The sequence below is a fragment of the Terrapene carolina genome, unplaced genomic scaffold (genome assembly GCF_002925995.2).
Source record: "Terrapene carolina triunguis isolate 2854851 unplaced genomic scaffold, T_m_triunguis-2.0 Scaffold96, whole genome shotgun sequence".
Lineage (NCBI taxonomy): Eukaryota > Metazoa > Chordata > Testudines > Emydidae > Terrapene > Terrapene triunguis.
In genome coordinates this window covers 78,494,425-78,514,137 of record NW_020664447.1, presented here as the reverse complement: position 1 = coordinate 78,514,137, position 19,713 = coordinate 78,494,425, and the positions used below count along the sequence as shown (strand labels likewise).

Genomic DNA, 19,713 nt, shown 5'->3' with positions numbered 1-19,713 from the left:
GTGGATATTTGTCAACTTATCTTTGTCATTTCTTTATTCATAGACTTTTGGAAAACAGTACAGTATTGTAAAAACAGGTATGATTTTGAGATTTAATAAGTTGTCATCTGACAAGTGTCAGACATATGGAGTTTGTTTTAACCAAACCTAGCAACTAACCAGTTTGGAAATTTTGTGGCCCCAGAAAACAAGCTGAATATACCACTTCATCAATTTGGAGGAAAGTAGTGATAATACTTAGTGTACAGAACTTAAGCTTGTATATGGATCATTTGCAAAGTTTTTATATAAAGACCATCTCCCCCACTGTGGGATAATATTCTCTTTAAGGTCAATTCTTTAAATTCATATTTACTGCATGAAAAACATCTCTCTTCCACAATATAAGGAAAGTACAGAAATAAACAGCAGAACTTTGAAATGTTTTGTTGTATTAAGGAGTTAGAATCAATAAATAAACTTGTAGGTTGAAATCCTGGTCCTCTTGAATTTCACCCTATATGAACACACTATTGGTCAAATCTTCAAAAGCATCCTCTATAGCAGGGATCGGCAACCTTTGGCACACGGTCCGCCTGGGTAAGCACTCTGGCGGGCCAGGCCGGTTTGTTTACCTGCCGCGTCTGCAGGTTCGGCCGATCGCGGCTCCCAGTGGCTGCGGTTCGCTGTCCCAGGCCAATGGGGGCGGCGGGAAGTGGCAGCCAGCACATCCCTCGGCCTGTGCCACTTCCCGCAGCCCCCATTGGCCTGGAACGGCGAACTGCGGCCAGTGGGAGCCGCAATTCGCTGAACCTGCGGACACAGCAGGTAAACAAACCGGCCCGGCCCGCCAGGGTGCTTACCCTGGCAGGCTGCGTGCCAAAGGTTGCTGATCCCTGCTCTATAGGTATGCAAATAATTACATACACAAAAACTCAGATTTCATTCCCCAACAATCTTTTCACATGTGGTTTGGAATTTAAAAATTTATCCCATTAAGTGAAAGCAGATCACAGTAAAGCTTTAATGTAGAAATGAATTTGTGTTAAACTGCACAGGAAGAATACATCAAAACAAAGCACTTTAATACATGATTTATTATTGTCCTGCACTTTCAGTATAGCAGGCTGGAGATGTAATAAAAAAGGTTTCAAAATTCATTGATTTCATTTCATTTAACCACTCTAAACAAACAACCAGTGTTTTAGAGTTCAGAGAATTAAAACGTTTACTGTCCATTACAAGCAAAACTTTAATATTAACTTTTCAGAGTCTGCTTATTACTCTGCTCTTTTAAATTCTTTAGATACATTCCTCAAGGTAAACAATAAATTTCAATCTGTTTCACAATCAAAATTGATAAGGCCTTCTTAACCATTTTATACCACCTCCCCTATTACTTCATTGCAAAACACAATCTTATGTCATACTATAAATATCCATCCATGCACAAAACACAGGGGCCAGAAGTTACACATTAATATTTCATGTAGGCTTCGAATACTTCCTTTTCCCTTTGCAGGTTTATGGTACATTTAAAAAGATATCTTTAGACTTGGTCTACTTGGTCTTAAAATACAAATATACAATATCCATAAGCATAAAAAAGTAAAGCCTAGATTGCCTTACCATGTATAATGAACTGCTAAAATCTTATACATGTACAATATAGCATCATGCTGATTAATATACATATTAGTTAAATATATTAACCAATAGTGGGGATGTGGTCAAGTTTTGCTTTTTGTTTTTGATAAGAAGTTGTTCATATACAAGTAAAAAAGGTTTTTTTAAATTTAAGCTTATATGGAATACCTGAACTAGATAAACGTCTGTAAACCCTTTTGAGATATTCAAGTTAAACTGGAGTATAACCTGCTGATTTGAAAGAGAATACAGTTCCTCACTGGTGGAATTTAAAGATTTGTTATTCCCAAAGAAAATGCAAATTACTGAATTCTAACATTCACATTTTCATATCTAACATGTTAATTATTATGTGTCTTCTAGCTAGGTTTATTCTTTTAGTGTGAATTCATCACCATCTACCAGAAACAATTCAGTACCTCAATGTTGCTGCCATAGATTTTTCTAAATAGGTAGATATACAGTACAAAGTGTAGACAGTGAGACAATTAAGCATGTATATACAGTTTTCTGAAAGGCATTTTTGTGACCATTTTAGTAGAGTTTGTAGAAAACAGTTACGATAGTCACCAGTTCTGCTGATATCACTGTATTGAAAACTTTCAAGCCATGTTTTTATATTAAACTTGTACTGCTGCATATATTGTACAACAAAAGAAAAAATATAGCTCATTCTTTAGGAGTGATACTTAATGAATCACTAAACTGAGTAAGATAATCAGCACAGGGCTTAATTTTCCTGAGGTCTGTAAGAATTTTTAAACAGAATCACAGTGACCAGGCTAAACTGCAAATGTACTGTTTAAGTTTTAAATATACAGTTTGTACAGAACTTCTGTGCATGGTCATCTCATGACTGTGTGTGTTCACACCGATGTTTCCTCTAAATGACTCGCCACTGCATAATACTTGTATCTTTTCCACCTGTGGAGATGAGATGGGTGTCTTCACACAGAAAATCTACATTAGTTACATGACTACTATGTCCACCATACACATGGCTGGGAGCCTGGAAAATATCAATACAGGATGTTATTACTGCAGATAAATAATATACATTACCATAACAAATATTTAATTATGTATAGCATTCAAACAACAATGAAATAAAATTATCACCTTATTTCTATCAATGAAGTCAGACTATTTTAAAATGCAGACTTCTATATTAAAGTGCCAATCCACACTTACACATGTAAATCCACACTTACGCATATAAGAAGTCCTGTTGATTTAATTTTGTTTTTTTTGACACTCAGCAGAGGAACAAAATTTCCCATGTTTGTGAAGGTTTGCAAGATTGTACTCTAACAAAGTAAATATCTTACCCTAAATTGTGAACACGGATAAGAGAAGAGATGTACTTTGCCAAAATCATCCCCTGTTGATAGCAGTTTTCTCTCATGTGATCGACAGACAGCATTGATGTCTGTTCCATCTGAACCTTCTGGCCATACCCCTGAAAACATGTAGTGACTACTTTAATATTTCTGCTACACATACAGAACAGAAATGTTAGCTAATTTTTTTTGTTATGACATTAATGAAGAGGCCACCTGTTTAAAAACAACCAAACTCCAAATCCCTCAAAATTACTAGTGATTCAGGCCCTGACTCAGAAAACCAAATAATTAACTTTAAAAATGTGCATAAGACCCAAAATCTGAATGCGAATGAAGCACATGCATACGTCCTTTGCTGAACAAGAGGGATGTAAGCAGTGTTTTGCTGAATTGGGGCCTCAGCTGTGAGCCTTCAGGTATTATATCATAATACATGTGTACATAAGAGACAACAACTGGAGGTACAATTTTAAACTACTGCTTTTCTCCTTCCCTTCTCCATAATTTACAGATAATGAATGACTTCTTGTAGGTAGGAGGCTTATTAAAAAGGTACAACCACCAGGTTCTCCTCACTCAAATCTATCCTAAAACCCCACTTGTGGTGTTTACAAGAATTATACCATTAAAAATAATAATAAAGTGACTAATGAATGATCAAGAAGATATGAACTTGTTATAACTGAATTATGACATGCTTTTGTTACGATAACACTTCTTCCTCATCCCAGTCCCCTACTGCTTGTTGGTCTCACATATTGTGTCACCTCTAAAATTAGATTGTAAGCTCTTTAGGGGAAGGACAAGGTTTTTGTGTTTGGTCTGTAAAGCCCCTGCATGCTTTCGTGTGCTGTAAAAAAATTATAAAACAGGTTATGGAAACTTAAATTTTCTTTTTATACAGCATTATGTATAGCTATTTGCTGCTTAAGATTTTTAATGTTTTTTGTCCTTTAGATTTGATCTACTCCCCCATTCAGCACAGAGGTTGTTTAATAATTTGAGAGAGTCCAATGTTGTAGTCAGGTGCGGTTTTTTGTTTTGTTGAGTATTAAATTATTATGACATTCAGTGTTTGAGTTAAGAGCAATTCCTCCCCTCCCCCCACACTTATAAATCTGTAATGACTTCAGAAATACAGAAAGGAAGTGGTTTCATGTTTTTAATCACTGGTATAATTTTATTCTGTATTGCATCTTTTATACAAACTCTCCCAAAACAGTTTAAAGGATTACTGAAAACAATATAATAAGAAAGGAAACTACTGAACCCCCAAATTCAACTGACTTCAATGGGACTCCGTGCAGAAATATCCCTTTGCATGATCAAGATGTAAAAATAAATAAAGAGAGATATGCAAAGGAAAGATAAATGCACTTTCCTCTGGGATAAAATTATGAATGAGGTTAAAGAAATTAAGTTTAAGAGGTAGAGAAAAGCTGTTCTAGATGCTAGTGCAGACAGAGAGAAGGCTTTTGCACCAACAGAGTCAAAACTATATGAAGGTAGAGAACTAGCTGAGAGGGGAGGAGAGTCTGTAAGACAGGCTGGATAGAGGTAATGGAGGAACTACAGTATAAAAACCAAAGATGGCAGTTTTGAATCGAATCCTGAAGTGAACTGGGAACCAGTGAAGTTAAGGGGGGCGGGAATAGGACCACTGTGATCATTTCTTTAGATACATGAAAAAGGCAGCAGATTCATTTTACAAATCTGATATAAATAAACTATTACTTACACTAGAGAATCCTCATTTTAAAATATGCATCATTTCAGAGCCTTTGAAGCTAAGCACCGAGGCTCAGATTTTTAAAGCTATTTAACCATTGTTGCACTCAGCATTGCAACACCTAACTGGTATAGGAGCTTCAATCTCATTTTCAAAAAGGATTTAGGCACTTAGTCTACATTTCATCAAGAGTTGAAAATGCAATTTAGGCTCCTAAATCAGTTCGGTGTTGCACTGCTGAGTGCAGCAACACCTAAATAGCTTTAAAAATCTGGGCTTAAAACACTAAAAGTGTCAGGGACTCTCAAACCCTAGCCCTAAGAAGTAGAAATATATTAACAACCCAGTAGAGGCTGTCCATGCAGAGAGAAGAATTTTATCATCTCAGCATAATATGCAGCCAGTCATCTTTGATTCTGTCTTCTCTCTAGACCTGCATGTCAAATCCATATCCAAACCTAGTCACTTCTTCCATAATGTTTCCAAAATTTAACATTTTCTTTCTGTCACTATTCTAAAACTCTAGTTCAGGCCTTTGGCTGCAATCTTTTCCTCTTTCTGGGTCTCTCTCCAACATGTTACCCTCTCTGTTCCATTCCAAACATGGCTGCTAGGATAATCTTTCTTGCCTATTGCTCTGACCACACCACTTTTTTTTTGAATCTTTGCACTAGTTTCCTGTTTCATCATACCAAGTTCAGTATCTTGTCCTCACCTTTTAAGACCCTTCACCGCTTTACCTCTCCTGTTTGTACACACTTGTCTCTTATTGTGTTATTCTACCACTTCCTCAGCTCCAATGATAACAGTCTTCATTTATCGAATTCTCCCACGACCGTCTCAATGACTTCTTCCGTGCTGTCCCTTATATATACAGAATGCCCTCCCTGAATTAATCTGTAACGCAAGTACCTTCTTCTCCTTCAAATCCCTCCTCAAAACAACAAACCTGTGCTTTGAGGCCTACAAGAAAGCAGTCAACCACTAGTGATGGTTGATCACAGGGGATTATTTTGTTTATATGTAAAAAAAAAATTACAACCCCTAAATCAATGAAAGAAACCAAAACCATCTGGAACTGGAACACCTTATTTTTGTTGAATTTGTCCTCCTTTTCCTTTTTCTTTCTTTTTGTTCATTTCACTCACTTCTTATGAATATCTCAATTTACACTACCAGCTCTTTGGGGGCAGGGACTGTCACTTTTTGTACAGAACCGTGTACAATGGGACTGGATTGTACACTGTTTATACAGCACCTAACTCAATGGAACTTGATCCTGAATGGGGTCTTTGGTGCTGTAGGAATACAAATACATAAATGAAAATTCTCTAATTGTAGTACATGCTTTCTAAAAACAATTGTAATTTCTCATAGCAGGTAGCTTGTGATTGGTTTTCACTTCTGTTGAAATTAATAATTGTATCAGAAGCTACCAAGAATATTAAATCAGAGGTCTCCTGGATCAAAATAAGAGGACAGATAGTGATAAAAATTGTGCAATAGAAGTTTTATATTTGCACTTTGAAATCTGAATAGTAATGTTTCAAATAAAGCTGACAGTCTGAATGTTAGCTAATTGGAAAAGCAAAGAATCATAAATTTGTGAGAGGGAGAAAAAAAAACTTACCAAAAACATGGAATCCTAAAGTACAGGTGTAGGTAACCCATTCTATATCTCTAGTAGTCTCAACACTCACTACTTGTTTACAAGCAGAGGGGATCCCTACAGAAAGAGAAACAAATGATGACATTTTCAGTTTTTAAGCTGCACGGGAGTTGATTTAAGCTAAAAAGTAGCAACTAATTAAAATATATGTTCCAGCCTAGCGATTATATGATCTTATCTTAATTAAAAATTCATTAGATATCCTAGAATCAACTCTGCACAAAGCACAGAAAACTATTTGTTACTCACAGTATAAGATTTCATAGTCCCCTGAATTGGACACAAGGTACTGTGAATTAACAGACCAGTCCAAGTGAGTAATGAAGCTGGAATGACCCTATGAAGAGAAGTGTATTGTATTAATTCCACCAACATAGCATAATATGTACTATAAAGTATACATGCTTATTTGTTATTAGTAAATAAGTAGTAAGGAGGTCACTTACTGAGCATTTGCCAATTCTACTATATTTTCTCCCATTTTCATTAACACCATATATATAGATACAGTTGTCATGGGAACCTATTGCCAAGAAGTTTCCATCTATAAAAAAGTGAATTATAATTATACCCGCAAGAAAGAATTAAACTAATCTATGAAGTTCTAGTTTGTCATGGACAATGGGCATTGTTCTTAAAATTTTTATTAATAAAGTAAAAAACCCAGAATTTTCTTCTTCTCCTTGTTTGATGGAATATGTTTCACTGCAAATAAAACAGCAGCTTTATATAGCAAATACTGAAGTTAAACCTCATAAGGAAACTGAGAAAAAAGCCAACCTGAACATGGTACTACATACACATCTAAGCGAGAGAGCTGATTTCTGCTAAACATCAAGATCTGAAGGGGCCAACAACAGGAAATTGGAGTTAAAGCCTCTGGGTAAAATCCTAGCTCCATTGACTCAATGGAGGCAGGATTTCAACTCATGTATCTATACCCAATTTAAATATATGTGGGGAATTTAAAAAATAAACCCTATATTGCATACAATCACTTCTTTTTTTAAACCAGTAAGTAGAGTGTGTCAAACCTGGCGAATAACGCATTACAGACAGCTGTTCATTTCCATCTGTGTGTACAGTGACCAAATCTTTTGTTTCTGTGTCAAACACAAACCACCTGTTGTAAACACAGAAAAAGGCCAATAAATTGCTCAGTAAAGAATGCAAATCTACAGTAGTTTTAATCAACTGTTCGTTATGTCAAAATAGCAGTCTTCCATATGTTTTGCAATAAAAGGAAAAGAATAGGAAGGGGACATTTTCTGCATTACTTGTAGCCAACTGAAAGTAACATTTTCAACAGTAGATAAACAGAATATCAATCAAATATTGAGCCAGATGTCTACATTCAGATTTTATTATCATTTTACAAATAGTCACTGGTTATATGCAAGTATGATTGATGTATACTTTTGTGTATCTTGTGTATATTGGACCACATTCTTTAAGGCCCTTTTACAGTGTTCGGACATTTAATTTAATGAAATGTAATTTAATTATATTTATATCTACTTTAAAGGCCAGAGAAGTGTAAAGGTGGCTTAGTGTTTCTGAGAATCAGGCCCACTATGTATTAGATAAATAAAAATTAGATCATAATAAATCTCCCATGAGGTGGATTAGGGCTTTGTTATACATTGTTCTCTGGACATGTTTCTACAAATACTTACAACTATTTCACTTTGAAAAGCTGCATTTTAATGCTGATTTCAGTTTATTAAGTATCAAAAATAAAGACTGCTCCCAAAACATCTTACTTTTATTTAGATATTAAGGGAAACAGAGAACCAAATAAATTTTGCTTCAATACTTACTAAAACCACGTCATCAAATAAAAAGGTATTTTAGAATGAAGTGCAAATACTTTAAATATTAGGAACAAAATTCTGCCCTCAGGTAAACCTTGAAGGAAAGGAGGGTTTTGTACTTCAGGCACTTAGAGTTCTGGGTTCAAAGCAAGGCTCCACCACTGATTCCCTATGCAATTTTGGGCCACAGTTCTCTATATACAATGGAGGTAGTACTTCTTTTCTCCCTCATCTGTCTCATCTATTTAAGTTTTAAGCTCTCCTGGCAGAAACTGTCTCTTTACTATCTATGTTCTTGTACAGTGCCTAGCACAATGGGGCCTTGACCAAAATTTGGTTGGGGGCTCTGGACGTTACTATGGTAAAAATAATAAAACAACATGTTAAATTTTCAAGCAAACACCTTTTGTCTTCTCCTGTGCTGTCCCTCACACTTGAGAGGAGGAGCTCCCCATATACATCCTTCAGAACCCTCCTTAAAACTCTCATTAGCTGTTATGCCTACAACAATAACAACAACATCAAACCCCTGAGAAAGGTTAGGCTGCTGATGCACTGCCACCACTGCTTTTCATGCCTACCAGTGCTGCCTCATTGTTTCCTGTACTCCTCCATCCTCTGACAGTATCCATCTGATGCCTCATGTCTTATACTTAGATTGTAAGCTCTTTGGGGCAGAGATAGTCTTTCTTGATCTGTATTTGTACAGTGTCAAACACAATGGGGTCCTGGACTAAGGTTGTTAGGTGCTATAGCAATACAATAATAATAAACACCACCAACAATACCTTCAGCTCCTGTTGAAGTCAACAAGAGGTGAGCATAGGCATCAGAGGGCAGAATTTTGCCCTATTTGTTGGAGAAACAAGAATATCAACTTTGATTTGGTGAGATGGACAGATACCCACTGTCGATTGATACCCGCGCTTTTGTTCTTCTTACCTTCCAGTTAGTGTTCCTATTGCAACAACAGACCCTGAAGGATGAAAACCAGAAGACTGTGCTGGATCCTATAACGTTTCAAAGGAAGTATACATTTATACCCAGAGACAGTAATAATAAAAACACAATTAAAATTGCTTACTCAGTAACAAACTAAGCCTCCTCATTCTTTTTTTAGAGTAAACGCCTCTTTTTATATTTGAGGGAAAACCAAGTACATTTTGAAATCCACTAAAAATTACCTAACACAGTGTTTCCTATATTCAATGCCACACTGTTTTCCTTTGTGCACAGTCTAACCTAAGATTTATTGGGCAAATAATTTCAAACAAAAAAAAATATTGAGAAAAAGCTACTTCTGGACAAATCCCCAAAGGGGAAAGAGGTAAAATTAACTTAATAAATTATTCACTCAGTTCTAATTTAGTTATATAAATGTCTAATCAGTAGATGGTAGTTGTTTACTACCTGAAGGCTGAGCAAGCAGTTGATTTTACTGCTGCATATATCACATGGCATGGAGTGCTGTAGTGGCAGGGCCTGACTTTACCCCTAACAACGCAGAAGGTACCTTTGCAATACCCTGCCAGTTACAAGTCAGCGGAAGTTTGAGTTAAATAATGAACGTGGGTCTCTCACTTTGATGTCTGATATTACAACATTTTCATTCGCATAAATGTTTAAGCATATTTGATACTATGTTGTTACTGATGTATCTGGAGAACCACAATGTTTCACCTGCCATTATAACATCTGAAAAATATGAAAAGTTAGTAGTGGCTTACTAGTTTTATGTCACAACCTACAAAGAATGAGCTGTAGAATTCTGTAGATTAGAGAAGAAAACTCAAGCATAAGTGGCTAAATTTTTTGGCAGATTTTTGTCATGGCATGTCAAAATTAACATGTATATGAAAGACCTAAATGGGATAAAATAATAGTACTGCAAAAAACCCACATAATTTATTCATATTTTTATATTCTAGTCATTGCTCATACTGGAGTGAGTATGGCAGACCTGCTAACAGGTTTATCAATTTGTAGTTGCCTTGCCTGTGGTTGCTGGTTCTAGGGGAGATTCTCCTTACTTTCAAGAGGTAGAGAGAGAGACCTATGTTTTTGCAATTTACTCACAAAATCATATGGATATTGGTAGCTAATATCTGTTGTTTCTATATTTATGTAGTCAAATCATTATAGTAGCCCAAGTGTGCTCAATTTTCCAAGGTTCCTAGGACCCAAACAAATGAGCACATTCTGTGGTTTTAAATTCTCCCTTACATAAAACATGAGTTTAAATAAAGATTTTAATCTCAACAACAACCTGCTGGTGAACCATAATATTAAGACATTCATTGTTATATAGTTCTTTCTAACACAAATAGGCTATAGTATCAAATGAAAGATTTATCCACTCCAGGTAAGAAGCCAGTGACTTACGAAATAAGGTCTCTAAGATGCTTCAAAGTGGATGTGAGAAGATTATTGTCAAGGTGATTGATAGTTGAAATCCTGCTTTAATCAAGCAAAGAGTATTTGGATGACTGCCTTAGCTTTATAAAAATCTGGCTAGATGGATTTATTTTTATGAGTCCTTGATTTCAATAGACTAAGTTGCTGTTATAGTTAAAATGTACCTCTCTCTGAAGAATCAAAATGACTAGCGTGGATTTTCATCTCCTCGGTAATAAGAAAAATACTTATTTATTTAGTGTTTTATATCCTCAAAGGCCTGTCTGACTATTAAAAAATTAATTCTAGTATTTACTCATTTATTTAGTGTTTTATATCCTCAAAGGCCTGTCTGACTATTGACAAATTAATTCTAGCATTTACTCATAACCAGCCAAACCCTTAATCCTACTTTTGAGATGAGAGCAAAAAATAAACTAAGCTGTATCATGGACTGATCCTTACTCGTCTCTTTTCAGGACAAGGTTAGAAGGTTAAGGACCTGGTTTGCTAGCTAGTGGAACTTGCTGCACTTCAGAGAGCTCTGAGGAAGAACTTCATCTTGCTAACAGACTACTCAATAGATGATATCGTGGTACATTATAATATTCTGTTGTCCTTTGCCATCAATACAATGACTTCTAAATGCCCCCGTCTCAAAATGGGTCCTAAAAAAAGGATATTAAGTAAAATTTTAAGTCTTGTTTCACCACTTTAGACCTATTTAATTTTCTAATTTGATCTTTTTCTCAGAACAAGAACAAGCGGCTCAGATATAGTAACAGTAATCTCCAACCTTTCACTACTATATATATATAAAATAAAAGTATATTTTTATACTCAACAGAGTGAGGTATGAGGCACACATCAACATATTCAACTGAATACATGCAGTGGCTTACTGATACAATGCTGACATACATTAAAAATATATATGCAGAGAGACCTGGCGGGAAGGGAGACCCTGCGGGCCCGACGGGAGCCGCTGAGGGAAAAAAGTTTCCGACGATTCGTGCACGCGGCGCGCGCACACCTAATGTGGAATGGACGTGAACAAGCACTCGAAGAAGAAGTTAAAGTATATACTATCTCACTGATTCTTCCCCTCCTTTTATAATCTAACAAACATTTTTTTTAAATTAACTTATTTGAAAAGCTTTATTCTATGAAAGAGAAGAGTGTGGGCTTAATAGTATATACCTCTATAATTTTGTTCCAGACAGGACGATGACTGGTAGCATCCCAGAGAGTAATGTGTTTGTCATGTCCACAAGTGAAAAACTGAGGTTTAGAGGGATGGATGGCTAGTCCCCATAGCTCATCAGTGTGACCCTATACAAATACAAACAAAGTTTCTTCAGATGATGGACAGTAACATCCAAGTTAACACCTTTAATGAAGTTTAATTCTTCCCAATTAACATGATTAGAATTAGCTTACTGTATAAATAAGCCTTCAGAAATTCTGCTGAGTTTTGGTATGTACTTATTTGATCAGATTCTTTATTGCTGAAGTCACTGTGCTAGTAAATTAATTAAATAGTTCTGTATTTTCATAACATTAGACAAGTTCTATTATTGCGCTTACATATTTTAAAACATTAATGCTTTTTATTAGTTTGCGAGGAAACAGCTCACCTGGGTAATTGGAAAAAAGTCTCCTGATAGAGTGCCTTGTAGAACAAAGTTTCTAGTAGTGCCTATCAACACAACATCACCTTTCCCTTCTGCTACTGTTCTTATTGGACCAAACTGCTCTGGAATCTGTGATCATAATAGATAAATGGACTGCTAAGTCAGATGGTACAAAATGGTTTCTCAAGTGTTTAATCTGTTTTTTTAAGTATTTATTTCAAGATATATGGCCTTACAAATGGATTTTTTTAAAGCAGTCACACAGCTCTGAGTCTTGTCAAATACAGGGCTATACAATTTAATATAAAAGAATAGAGGACACCATGGGCAGATCCTCAGCTGGTGCAAACTGTCATAGCTCCACTGACTTCAATAGAGCTACAATAATTTATATAATACTACACAAAAAGGCATCTACACTAATAGGACATAAAATCTGTGCAACTAAAACCAAGTAAGTCAGCAAATGAAAATGTTATGTTTCCTATAGCAATTAATTCAACCACATTTTATAAACTGTGAAACATTAATATTGGATCAAGTCTTTTTGTATACAAAATCCTTTTCTTTTTTTAAAGAAATTAAAAATCACTAAACTGCTCTTGGAGGTACTGACAGGTTTTGCATAAGTACAGCATCTATTGCTTCTGCAAGTGTACACTGCTTTAATTGCACCCAACTTTCTGCTTCCTAGAAGACTCTGGTGCAATCTGGTGCATAGAGCTCAACAATGTGGAAAATCTGAATAGAATAAATGATTTAATAATAAGCCATTATATAAAAAAAAAAAATTATTGGGGGTAGGAGGGTAGGGTGAGAATAACCGAGCAGGAAGTCTGAACATTTTCAGTGGTTAAAGTCAGGGAAAGCCCAACAGCAGGTGTTCTTACTTGATTTAGAAAACTGACACACTACCCAAGTTGCCAATGCATGTGCAATGCCTCTAGAGCATCTAGTACACTTCACCCACCAGAATATACAGTTTTCCTCTGATCATGCTCTTTACACAATGTCTAAATGGTCACATAACTCTGTTTGCTTTTTCAGATGTAACAAATGCACTCACTGGGACTATTCCTGTATAAAGTTTGAATTTGCAAATTCCTACATAATGGCTCAAGAAATTTTAGTAAAAAAATGTTAAAATTCACCGCTGGACTAAGACCAAGCATGGAAAGTGATAAAAACCATCATCATCACCATCATGGTTTTGGAAAATAAAACGTGTGAAAGTAGTTTAGTATTTACTATTGCCAAGCACTGTAAACCTGAAATTTAAAAATGCCTGTCACTATTAATAATTTGACAAAGAAGGGCAGAATTTATATAAGCAAAATTTAATTAGGCGCTTTCCTACCAACTAATGGATGTATTAAATTAAAAAAGACTGTTTAACAAATCAGTTAATGTATCATTTTATTTTTCTATTTATTGATTTGACTGGGACTGCCTCAGAATGAGGAGTCCTAAACAAGAGTACTGATTTAGGGAGCACAGTTCATAAAGAAAGTTCGTTTTAATTTTCCACTTAAAGTAATAAGTAAAATTTAAAGATCAGTAATATCACCTCAGTCTTGTGAAGTTTTTGATAATTCCCATTCCAAGATATTAGTTTTCTGTCTTTTCCGCCTCCTGATACCAGTGTACCATCTCGCAGCATACAAAGTGCAAAAATGCCACCCTCATGGGCTCCTTGAAGTGCATAGCTTATTCTATTTGTACCTAGACATATGGAGAAAAGAGGTTATTACTGAAATATTTATTTCATTGGATAATTTTTACTTTATTTTCCACAGCAACCTCAAGCCTGGAGTTATAGTCTATGGTTATGTGTCATAGCTCAAAGAGTAAATCTCTTAAGTGGCATATACCCAACTACGTTGACTTACAGATTTTACTTGCAATTGAGAATCACAATGATTGTGAACGACAAGGAGAAAATATTAACAATTCCATTATTTAAACTTGCATTTTCCAACCAAGCATGGGTAACTTTTTTTTTAAGCAATCCTTACATCTTAAAGTGAGGGGCCAATATAAGTTAATAAACTGATATTGTTTGTTTGCTTTTTAATCATGTTTATTTTAACTGCAGATAAATTGAATTTGTTTGGATCACAACATTCTTCTGTTTCCTGTTTTCTGGAGGGGAAAAGCCTTCCACTTAGGATATTACAAGCAGGTAGAAGCAATATTTGCCTTCAAACAGCAGCAAAAATCAGAATCTCTGCAGCACAGAGATGGGGAAGGAAAAAACACCTGTGCCTGTCCCCAAAAGAATTGGCCAGGTGAGGCAGTCTTTGCAAGGGCAAGTATTCCCTCTGCTACTACCACCTCCTCCCACCACCCAAGAAAGATTTAAAATTGTCTGTGGGGGGAAGAAGAGTGCTGCCGGCCATAGGAGAAACTAGTGGGCCAACTAGCATTAACTCAAACTGACCTCCTGAGCACTGCGCTCCCCATGCAAAGCCACTGGCTGCTGCCCGCCCACCTGTTTACCCCTGCTCCCTTTCCAACAGCACAAAAGGATAGCTGGGAGGAAGGGAGAGGAAACAGCTGTGTAGTTCCTAGCCCAGACCGTCTAACTCTACTTGGAGTGGATGGGTGTCAAATCTCTTGCTTTGAGGTATGACTGGTGGAGATCTGAGGAAAGAGAAGAGAGAAAGGAGCTGAGCTAAAATACTATTTCCTCTGTCTTCCCCAACAGCAGTACAAAGTGCCCATGAGGAGCAGAAGTAGAAGCAGAGATGAGCTGACCAACAGCACTCAGGTGGGCAAAGCTCTACAAGAGTAGATCATTGGGGTTTCAGTTCATACTGCCTTGCCTGGGGATTTCACCAACCCTTCCTCCTCTGCTCTACAGAGTTGATTTTCAGTCTCTTGGGAGATGGAACAGAGGTGCCTATGACCCATATCCCATCTCCCTTTGTTGGCAGACCCTGTTGTGGAGTTCTCCTAACCCCATTGTCCCCCTAACAGTAAATATCCTTAGGGTATTGTTGCTGTTTGTCTTCATGTAAATGCTGCTGCCTGAAGCCTAAGACTGAGGCTTTTCTTTCTAGAAATCACAAACAGAGAATTAGTGAGGGACCATGAAGCTATCCACAATTGTTTTCTTAAAAATCTGAGCCACTCCGTTTAACTCTCACATTTTATTAGAGAATGAAATTGATGGAGGTGGTGTTTCTGTCATTAAAACTGTAGATTCAGATTAATAAGTAGAGCAGCAGTATATTGTCATTTTTAGTTGTTCTAACTGTTCTAAATAAAAGCACTGTAACCTTTTCAGGCCTACTGTTATTGTGACACCTCAAATAATCTGTCAAGGGTTTTTTGTTAATTAAGGGACCTGCTCTCCTATCAATACACAGGCATAACTTCAGTAGTACATGTGATCACCATAAGAAAGCTAGACCTATAATGTTCATACTGTAGCTTATATTTATTTTGATTAAATAAAACCTTTTTCTGCCACTTCTCCTATTTGTCAGTAATATCCATAACACTCTGCATAGCAGTTTGTTTTTATTTTCATCTTGGGCTCTGCAATTTAACACTTGAATACAGAGAGCACATTACATTTCAGTTTGGTGCTATGACTGCCAAACATACAGCTGCTAAAACCTGGGAACAGAAAATCAAATTCTATTTGATTAGACTTTGGCAGAGCCCCCAGAGAAGTCAAGTTTATCCTTGTTAAAAATGTAGTAATTTTTGCCTACACCTTTAAAAAACTGTTACTTACCTGTACAGTAACTATTGTTTTTTGAGATGTTTTGTGCACCATAGATGTATGCAGGGCCGAGGGGGGGGGGGGGGGGGGGGAAGCCGGTACAAATGACTGGAGCCCGGTGGTCCGGAAGGAGGCCCGGGGCCCGGCTTCCCCCCCCTCGTCGGCCCTGTTTAGCCGGTCTGCCCTTGCTGGGGGGCCCGAAAAAAATTTTCACCGGGGCCCAAACCCGCTCTCGGCGGTCCTGGGTGTATGTGCGCCCAATGTACTCGAGTCAGAGACTTTTGCCAGCAGTAACACTAGGTGGTGCACGTGCCCCTGCTCCCCTGATGCTCAAAGTCAAAGGCATAAAAGAGGTGTAGCTGCTGCCTTCCTCTACATTCCTTCACACCTACCATCTAACTAATGCCCAAAGTAGCAGGGATGATGGGAGGGTTGTGGAATGCATATGTGCACAAAACATCTCAAAGAACAGATAAGTAACTGTTTTTTCTCCTTTGAGTGATTGTGTACATATACATTCTACTATAGGTGACTCACCAGCAGTTCCTTTATAGGTGGTGTAACTTCAGATTGTTTGAAAAGAGACTTCAGCACTGACTTGCCAAAACTGGCATAATTCCAGGAAGCTTGAGTGATAGCATAGTGTCTAGAAAAGGTATGTACTGACAATCACGTTGCTGCCTTGCAGATGTCCGTTATCAGGATGTTACCCAGAAAGGCTGACAAAGTGAAGTGAGGCCTAGTGGAATGGGCTGTTATTCTCAGAGGACAGCAACCTTTGCTAGATTAGAGCAGGGCTTGATACAGTCAGAAATCCAGAGAAATATGCACTGATCTGTAACTGGATGCCCATAATCCTTTCAGTGAAGGTTACAAAGCATCTAGGAGACAACCCAAAAGACTTCGTGCAGTCCACATAAAAGGATAGAGTCCTCTGTACATCCAAAGTATGAAGACTTTCTTCAGCTTTGCTAGACCTAAGTTTTGGAAAAAATCCTTGAAGATGAAAGGTCCGACAGATGGAATGTGGATATTATATTAGGCATAAACTAATAATGCCCGGAGCTCTAATACCCTTCTTGCAGACCTAATTGCTCCTAGAAACATTGTCTTTATTAATAGGAATGATAACAAAGTTGGTGCTAAGGGCTTGAAGGGGGAAATCACTAAACAGGACAAATCAAAATTCAGGTCCCAAAAGAATACAGGATCAAAATGGGAGGGTACATATGAATGAGGCCTTTTAAAAATCCAGACTCCAAGGGATGCAAAAAAACAGAAAACCCTTCTACTGGCGAATGTATTGTGGAGATGGAGGCTAAATATATCCTTACAGAGCTGACGGAGAGAACACACAATTTCAACTGCAGCAGGTAGTCTAAAATATGTCTAATTTCCACCCTACTTGGTGACAATTGGTGGTACTCAGCTCAGGCTGAGAACCTTTTTCATTTTGTTGCTCTGGTTGTGTCCTTTCTGCTGCACACCAAAATGGCTTGGACATTTTGGGAGCCAACTCTGTCCTCCTTGCTCAACCAGAGATCATTCACCTCATCTAGAATTTTGTGCGCAGTTCTGGTCTCCCATGTTTAAGAAGGATGAATTCAAACTGGAACAGATACAGAGAAGGGCTACTAGGATGATCCAAGGAATGGAAAACCTGTCTTATGAAAGGAGACTCAGGCCTGGTCTACACTACGACTTTAATTCGGATTTAGCTGCGTTAATCCGAATTAACCCTTCACCCGTCCACACTACAGAGCCAGTTAATTCGAATTAAAGGGCACTTAAAATCGATTTCTGTACTCCACCTCGACGAGCGGAGTAGAGCCTAAATCGATGTTGTTAATTCGAATTAGGGTTAGTGTGGCCGCACACCACCGAATTACTGTGTTTAAATTAATGGGGTAGTGTGGCCGCACACCACCGAAGTAATGTGGTTAAAAACCGAATTAAGGTGCTTAGTGTGGCCGCGCACAATCGAATTTATACAACCTGCTTCCCAAATTCGAATTATCTAAATTCGGATTAATCCTGTAGTGTAGACATACCCTCAAAGAGCTTGGCTTGTTTAGCCTAACCAAAAGAAGGCTGAGGGGAGATATGATTGCTCTCTATACATATATCAGAGGGATAAATACCAGGGAGGGAGAGGAATTATTTAAGCTTAGTACCAATGTGGGCACAAGAACAAATGGATATAAACTGGACATTAGGAAGTTTAGACTTGAAATTAGATGAAGGTTTCTAACCATTAGAGGAGTGAAGTTCTGGAATAGCCTTCCAAGGGGGCAAAAGACCTATCTGGCTTCAAGACTAAGCTTGATAAGTTTATGAAGGGGATGGTATGTTGGGATAGCCTAATTTTGGCAATTAATTGATCTTTGATTATTAGCAGGTAAATAGGCCCGATGGGGTGGGATCTGAGTTACTACAGAGAATTCTTTCCTGGGTGCTGGCTGGTGAGTCTTGCCCACATGCTCAGGGTTTAACTGATCGCCATATTTGGGGTCAGGAAGGAATTTTCCTCCAGGGCAGATTGGCAGAGGCCCTGGAGGTTTTTCGCCTTCCTCTGCAGCATGGGGCATGGGTCACTTGCTGGAGGATTCTCTGCACCTTGAGGTCTTTAAACCACGATTTGAGGACTTCAATAACTCAGACATAGGTTAGGGGTTTGTTACAGGAGTGGGTGGGTGAGATTCTGTGGCCTGCGTTGTGCAGGAGGTCAGACTAGATGATCATAATGGTCCCTTCTGACCTTAAAGTCTGAGTCTAAATGAGTCTAAAGGTGCAGCAAGTTGCCTTGATTCCTTAGACAGAAGGTCCTTGATATAGGACAGTGTACCAGTAGTGTCTTGGTCAGTTTGGAGCTCTAAGGATTAAAGTCACTTTGTCTCTTTTTAGCTTCCAGTTCACCCCCAGGGTGACAGAGACAGGAGGAAATATGTACATTAGAAGACCTGACCAATAGAAAAGGAAGGAGTCTGTCAAAGAACCTGGACTGTGACTGCTCTGGAGCAGAATGTCCTGCACTTGTTCAGGCTGGTCACAAAGAGGTCTATTACCAGATAATGCCACTGATGGATAATCTGATACAGAATGTCCTTGTGTATTGACCACTTGGGAGCATGGTCCAGTGCTTAACTGTCCTTATAGTTAGAAAGTTTTTTTCCTAATAACTAACCTAAATATCCTTTGCTGCTGATTACTTTTTGTCCTACCTTCAGTGGATATGGAGAACAATTGATGACTGTCCTCTTTATGACAGCTCTTAATATATTTGAGGACTGTTATGGGGTGTGTTTCTCTCCCCTCCGCCCCAGTCTTCTTTTCTTAAGACTAAACATGCCAAGATTGTTCTAACCTTTCCTCATAGGTCAGGTTTACCAAACCTTTTATAATTTTTGTAGCACTCTTCTGGAGTTTATCCATATCTTTCCTAAAGTGTGCCGCAAGAACTGGACACCGTGCTCCAGCTGTGGCCTTACCAGTGCAAAATAGAGCGGGAGAGTTACCTCCCATGTCTCACATATAACATTCTTGTTAATACACCACAGAATATTACTAACCTGTTTTGCAATTGCAACAGATAGTGGGTCAAAAACTGAATATGAGTCAACTATAACCCCCAGATCGTTTTCTGCTTAGCCACTTATTCCCCATTTTGTATTAGCACATTTGATTTTTTCCTCCGGCGTATAGTACTTTGCACTTGTTTTTATTGAATTTCAGACCAATTCTCCAATTTGTCAAGGTCATTTTGAATTCTAA

General features: G+C 37.6%; 1 protein-coding gene across 2 annotated transcripts in view; it reads right to left on the bottom strand.

Moving 5' to 3' along the window:
- Positions 1-1,061: 1,061 nt before the first annotated feature.
- EML1 (EMAP like 1) overlaps positions 1,062-19,713 on the bottom strand; it is a 119,217-nt gene continuing 100,565 nt past the window's right edge. For both annotated transcript variants that reach the window (XM_026651182.1, XM_026651181.1), the window contains 10 exons: positions 13,777-13,931; positions 12,213-12,338; positions 11,776-11,907; positions 9,124-9,191; positions 7,402-7,490; positions 6,814-6,911; positions 6,617-6,704; positions 6,329-6,424; positions 2,955-3,085; positions 1,062-2,635 (listed from right to left, as the gene is read on the bottom strand). In XM_026651182.1, coding sequence (XP_026506967.1) covers positions 2,510-2,635; positions 2,955-3,085; positions 6,329-6,424; positions 6,617-6,704; positions 6,814-6,911; positions 7,402-7,490; positions 9,124-9,191; positions 11,776-11,907; positions 12,213-12,338; positions 13,777-13,931 — 1,109 coding nt within the window. In that variant the 3' untranslated portion in view covers positions 1,062-2,509. The remainder of the gene's footprint in view (positions 2,636-2,954; positions 3,086-6,328; positions 6,425-6,616; positions 6,705-6,813; positions 6,912-7,401; positions 7,491-9,123; positions 9,192-11,775; positions 11,908-12,212; positions 12,339-13,776; positions 13,932-19,713) is intronic.